Genomic DNA, 7,143 nt, shown 5'->3' on the forward strand with positions numbered 1-7,143 from the left:
TATTCTTCAATGGGATGAAATGCTGCCTCTGTTCCTACTTTGTCTGTCCTTCGAACGTGAACACTGGAAAAAGGCAGAAACTAGGAATTCAATTTATAAATACACTACATACTTTAGCAACTGAAATTTTAACTTTAAATTTCATGTGCTTTTATTGAACCCCTACATAAAACAAGGAAGGATTAAAACTCATGGATGTCCATCAAGACACACTGACAACATGAAGTTAGCTGTCAGTCTGTTCTTGAAAGCAATATAATAACCTTGCAAAGAAGGCAAAGGGTAACCGAAAGAAAAGAATGAAGGAGATTTAATTATAGCATACAAGGTATTCCTTTTGTGCAGAAGGTTAAGTTATCCAGTGTAGTTAGATAATGCTTGATCATTACAGTTCAAAAGCAAAATAGGAATATTTGCATCATGGCTATATTGGGACACCAACTACAATGCAGGGTTTGAATGAAGGTAGTTAAAAATGCATCTTCCCCATCTGCTTGAAACCTAACAAGTCTTCAGATCCGCCAGCGGTGAAGTGGCCTACTGACTCAATGGTCAAAAGCCAACTAACATTTGGACAGAACTATTGTGTACCCTTACAAAAAGAAAGATTAAGGATTGAAGGAAAATTATGGCAAAGGAAGTAATATTTGCAGACTCAGCAAAATTTTTCACGTTACATGACAGTAAAACCTTTCTTCCACAAGCTGCTCTTTATTGCCCATAGGTGCTTTCCTTCCTTCTCCCCATATCTCCCCATACAGATCTTTCCAATTCATAGTTACTGCTAAGAAACAACAATATTGAAAACATCAAAAAAAAAAGGCACATACCATGTTCAGGTGAAGCCAACAATAAAATTAGTTGTGGATTGTGGCATGTAAAATGTAGGCTTAGCCTTTTTTCCTCAAATGTAAAGGCTATAGGCACTTGAAAAGAAGACCCAGACAGAAAAGTGTCTGGAATACAAGCTGTAAGGCAATTACATGAATGAAATTCTGTATTACATTTCTAGATATGGAAGGACATATAAAAAAAAACCTTCTATTGAGCCTTTCATATATCTGTCCAACTATAGGTAGGCAAGTATGCTGAAGAAGTACTTGTAATCAACTTGTATTATGCACAGTTAAAAAATAATAGCTTCATCTAGAAAGCACCCTCTATCCCCACAAAATGCTTGAAGCTCTTGGATAACCATCATTAAACAATTTGTCCTGAACAGGAATCACTATATACACGTATTAAAGCACAGATAGTTAAAAAGAAAACTTAATACCCACCCGATCACTGGATGTTTGAAACCGAGTTTCCTTGTGGCTTCCTCTATTTCTTTTTCTAACCAAGGCTGTGGACGAATCAAGTATTTCACAAACTGCGAGACCCACCACACTGCAGGATCCCCATGTACACGAATTAGCCTATCAGCCAGGTCTTCGGGGATAGCCAACGGTAAATAAGGTGGCCGTGGGTGTAAGCTGTCAACAATGGGAAGTTCCACCACCTGAACATCCTTATCATTAGCCTCACCTGTTTTAAAACACATACTAGGATAAGTCAAGTAGTTCACTTTATTAATAAGCTTTACCATCGGCAATTAACATCTCAAACATATCAGTTAAACTGTATCTTCAACTCCAAAAAGACTACCTAACCCTTGCTCTACTTTTTCAGAATAGCATTAAAAAAATTAATAAAAATCATAGTTTCAGACTAGATTTATGTATGAACTGTATCTAACAATCCACTCCAGTAGAACAAAGTTGAAGGTCCTTGAATTCTTAAAATATAAGAAGTGTTCTTGTTTATATATTCATACCTTTTTATATACAACTACACCGTTACTGTGTGCTAAGGCTCAGTTGGACAGACTTGTTTTCTAAAATGCTTAAAATTCAGTTACTTGTTTAAAAAATAAAGAAATATTTTAAGCATAAGAAATTGTTAAAAAAAAACTATAAAGCCCTGCTGCTCTTTTGAATACATTTTATTGCAGTAGATCTTAGCATTTCAGACTTCATTAGAACCATTGAATTAGGTACTCTACTGACAGAAGGGAAGAAAGGACAGAAAGAGAGACAATTCCTGTCTTGAAGAACTTAAACTATGAAGATAAGTAGCAAATTAAATAGATCAAGGAAAACAGCCAAGCACTATACAAGCATGTGATTTACATACAGGTAAAAATTTATCTTTTAAATACTGACTATAGTGGAATATATGGATGTTTTAGACGGGACTTTTATTCAAGGCTCAATAGCCACTAAACATTTTTTAAGAGTTTTTACAAATTACACAAACATAAGTGTCTACATAACTGATAAGCTATTTTCATAGACTGAAATAAATTATAATACATGACAACATAATACAAAGCATTCCATTTTTGAAACTGAACATTTCAGGTAAGTTTTCTAGTGTGCTCATTTCCTCCAAAAGAATATTTTCATTGTGTGCAGTGTTTACTGGCAAAGATGGCTAGCTCTCTGTTTAGTGCTCACCGGTCAGGATAGCAAACTGTTTTAAATATAAGCAAATCAAACTCCTGTAACTGTTGATGACCAAGTCAACCTAATGACTGAAAAAATCAATTCAGTGCAAGGATAACGAGTCTTATTTTAAGAACAGTTAAAAATCCCTAAGGTTAGAACACTTTTGCATGCACTAAAAACCGTTCCAGTATATTTGTGACAAAGTCATAGAAATATGACAATTGCATGATTAAGTCATACACTGCCAGAATGCTATGTTAACACCAGTGAGCCTACCGAAACTCAACAAAATTCAGCAGTAACTCTCTGAGATATAGTTATTTAAATAAGGAATGTTTGTTATGATCAGGTATATTTTCAATTAATTTTTAATAGATTTGGAAAATCTGTCTTCATAGATGTACCTATATGTTAATATCTCATCACTGCGCTGTGTAACACCACTATAAAGGGATCTTTCAGAAGAAATTCCCATAGAATACGTACTGCAGGTATGGTTCATACTTTTTAATTCAAGAAGCCAATTCATATTTTTACTATATTATATCACACTTACAGGAAAAGATACAGTAAAAGTTCATTAATTTAGTAAAAATACTGAGCATTTAAGTTTTCTTATTATAAGATGGATAATATTTTATCAGTATGTCTTCAGAAAGCTGCAATAAAGAAAAGCAGCCTGAAACCAGGTAAGTGTTAAATCTAGTGCAGATGTGAAGTATTAGTCAGAATTCTAGACAAGAAACTTTTAGCTTGGGAATGGTATGAAAGAATGCTTGCGGTTCCATCCTTTTTACCCCTTCCCCCTCAACTGAGAGTGGGGGAACGAACAGAGTGGCAAAAGAAGAAGCATTAGCCAAGAGAAGAAAGAAAAGACTCTAATTTTAAGTTAGAGAAGGAAATTTGCTGCAATTCTTCTGAGGAGAAAAAGCAGAGATGCTAAGGTGCATACAAAAAGGTGAATTTTTATGAAGTATGGTATTGCTGACAAGTTTTTAAACTTCATCCTATCATTGAAAAAATATGTTGTTGTGTAAAGACAGCCATTTGGAAAGTCTTGCTATTGATAAAGCTGATTGAGCGATCTGACCCACTATTTGGCATTCTTACCCTGAAAAGCACCCAATACATTGTTCCATACTATTCAAAGGATAAAAGTGTGCTTCTAAAAATTTCACGGGCTGTCTTAAGGTTTTGAAGAAAACAAGATTGGACAGCAATAACTAGGAAAGCTCTCAGCATATATCAAACTAGATGAAAATATACCAAAATCACAAGAATACCAAAGAAGTGGGGCAGGGGGCGGGGGGGGACACAACAAAAAACCCCAAACAGATTTCAGCTTTCAACTGTATGTGATACGTTGTTTGAATAGTAATGAAGTTGCAAAAGACTTGCTGCAAATCAAAATCAGAAACAAACAAAATGTATTTCATTAAGGCAAAACAAACAATTTGGTTGTGCAAAATTAACTACTAGGTCAAGTGTTAATGAGTGCACTTTGAGATATGGAAAACTGCCTTCTGAGAAGAAACTGAAAATACCATACGGTTATTTGACAGAGAAGATTTAAGAGTTCCTTAAATCTTCCTTTGTAAAACTACGCAATATGAGACCCAACAAGGGAACTATCACTGAAAGTATGGGTAACAAATGGAAAGTCATAAAATGAAATATTCACAAATACAGATCAAAGAACACGCTGTTATTATAATTAGAAATTTTGAAATGGTTACAGAAGCCCCTCACACGCTTCAGGACTTTTGCCAGTTATTAATTGTTGACAAAGTAATTCTGACACACACAGTGTTGTGCTAAGGCAATGCATGCAATTGTTTGGTTTTTTTAAATATAAAAAAATCAAACGATCAATATGGTCATCACTATTTTCAACAATGCTCTATTTTGTTAACGGTTTACATAAAATCAGAAGTGGGCAAGTCTACTTAATCCAAACATAAAAACTTCTGATAAAGCACAGCCATTTGACATCACTGATTAGAACATCTGTGTAATCAAACACGCAGATGTGTGAACAATTCTAGGAAATTTTTGACAACTTTCTAGTTTTTATTACCTTTATTACCATTCTGAACAATGAATAAAAAACTTCCTAGTAGTCTTCACTCACTTCAAAAAGTATGAGATAGCAGATGCAGTAAAAGGAAAACTTACAGCAACTGTTTGCTTTTGTCCTGGACAAAAACAGTGAAGAGTAACTCTTTAGTAACCTGAAGGAGTAAACAACTCCCTGCAACAGCCATATAGGCAAGTGACAGCTTTCTTATCCTACTGATCACTATTTTTTTTTCAGTGTTTGTTGAAAGATTCCTAATAGGCAATGATCTTGTCCTATTTTTGACAGGCATAGCTTAAAAAACTTTCATGAAAATTTTGGATAGCAGGATATTGTTTTAGTTTACTCAGAAACAAGCTGCAATCAAAATCATTGATACAGTAGATAACCAAAACTCAGTCAGATTGATAGGCAAGCATATACATTACAAAAACATTAAGTCACATTCTTGATTGATATGAATTGTAGCTGTTCAACTGAAGATAGTGGAGTTGAATTAAAAATAAGAATGATCTTTTCATCCACACATTTCTTCAGTTTTCAGCTATGTATTCTCTGAATTTTAAAACACCACAGTTCTTCCACTTCCCAGCTGTATTTTGTTAAATAATAGATAAACCATAAAAGGTAATAATCCATACTAATGCTTATATCTTTTTCTCATGTTGATAGTTCAAATCACAGTATCACCATGTCAATGAGGTCCAATTCCCTGCACAATGCAGGTCCAACTTTGACATTTGATCACAGAATGCCAGAATTACTTAGGTGGGAAGACACCTCTAGAGTTGTTGTAGGTCATTTACATTTCAGCACTACTTCAAGCTACTTCTTCCAATGTGATTTATTTTGCTTTTACAGTTGCCAAAATTTGCCTCTGTAATTCTATTTATAGCTTGTTTAAGTTTCATATGATTCCAGGTGCTATTTCTCAGTTTGGATTAACCTAAATAATTGTCCTCCAAAGTTCTGCAACTTAATCTGTTTTTCCTTCACTGAGTAATCAAAAGATCAAATGTTTTTGTAATAGTCATAAAGTACTGCAATATTGATAACACTCTTCTATCATAATGACATACTCTGGAGGAAAATCATGTACTTGTAAAGAAATTGATTTTTATTTAGATGACCTGTGCCAGTTGCACCACCTGGTTCTTATTTATCACCAATTTTTGGATATGTTCATCACTAATAGATCAGTAACACAGTTTCAGTTTCCAGGAGTCCCCCTGATTACTTTTTAAATACTGAAATGAGCTGTGTGTGTTATAAAAAGCATAACTTTGTTTCCCTGCAGTATCCCAATGTGCCTTAATTACTTACTTCATAGCTCACAGGACTTATTAATTTTTCGTGATTTGGCATAATCTGTCTGTCTGGCATAATTTGGCCTGTCTACTTTTCAGAATTAAACTTTGTCCTCCTAATTTAAAGCCCATTTAGAGACTTTTGCTATTTGTATCTTCCATATCAACTTCTTTGAAGAGTGAAAAATGTTGGTTTGGCTCAAAACGACCTTTGGAGTATTTGTCATTTTACCTTTCCTTACTTCCTGCCATCTGAACATTGGCTCAGACCTGCATTTGGATGGAATTTTTGTTGGGTGTTCATTACTTTGAACAGCAAAATGTCAACAATCAATACTATTAGTTAATGTTAACTGAAAATCTGTTTGAGCACTTTATTCATTCTCCTATTATTTCAAAATTCGTCATCTAATTTCAAAGTATTCTTTCAAGAAGTTGTCCTTAGAAATATGCCAAGGAACACTGTGCTAAGGACTTTCCTGTTGTGTAAATGAGAACTTCAATTTAATTTGTTTGTGTTGCTAGAAACAGAACTGAATAAACTCAAATAAAAATGGAATAGCTTCATTGCTATTGTTTTTATAATATAGACTTATTTAAGCTGATATCGACTTGCATAGACTAATCACAGCTCTACTTAACTAAGCTCTACAACCTGAAAGACTTACTGCCAATTTGAAACCTCACCCCAACTGAGTGAACAATTCTAAATTCATTCACACAAGATATGTCAGAGTGCTAGGAATGCTGTTAGATTAGCATAGGATATGGTGAGAGGAACTGTGCTGAATTCTCACAAGGCTCCTCATTGTCTTGCTGGCTACTGTTATGTATTGCAAAGACACCAGGTTCATGGATCATCAACTTCAATGACATTTTAATGCTTTTCTTTGCAAAGCGGACAAAATAAAGAATGGAAACTATGCAAAGTTCTGGTGTGTTATGCTATTTATGAATTGTCAACTAGTTCAGAAGAAAGAAAAAGTATGCTTTTATCTGTTCTGTGCTGCAGACTGCGTCTCCTACAACTATCTTCTGGGCATTTCCAAACATTATTAGTCACCTCGTAAGTACTTTATGCCATAGTTGAATTATAAAATTGAATTGAAATCATAGAATCATAGAATCATTAAGGTTGGAAGAGACCTCTAAGATCATCGAGTCCAACCGTCAACCCAACACCACCGTGCCCACTAAACCAGGTCCCTAAGCGCCTCATCTACAGGTCTTTTAAATACCTCCAGGGATGGTGACTCAACCACTTCCCTGG

The 7,143-nt window shown here is 34.6% G+C and overlaps 1 protein-coding gene across 1 annotated transcript in view; it reads right to left on the minus strand.

Annotated features, from left to right (window-relative positions):
* Window positions 1-7,143, minus strand: part of FUT8 (fucosyltransferase 8 (alpha (1,6) fucosyltransferase)) — a 77,807-nt gene that overhangs the window by 13,649 nt on the left and 57,015 nt on the right. Inside the window, exons 6-7 of the mRNA XM_009329739.1 lie at window positions 1,281-1,527; window positions 3-63 (exon numbers count right to left, since the gene is read on the minus strand). Of these exons, the coding sequence (XP_009328014.1) occupies window positions 3-63; window positions 1,281-1,527 (308 nt within the window). The remainder of the gene's footprint in view (window positions 1-2; window positions 64-1,280; window positions 1,528-7,143) is intronic.

Source organism: Pygoscelis adeliae, unplaced genomic scaffold (assembly GCF_000699105.1).
Source record: "Pygoscelis adeliae isolate BGI_AS28 unplaced genomic scaffold, ASM69910v1 Scaffold117, whole genome shotgun sequence".
Classification (NCBI taxonomy): Eukaryota; Metazoa; Chordata; class Aves; order Sphenisciformes; family Spheniscidae; genus Pygoscelis; species Pygoscelis adeliae.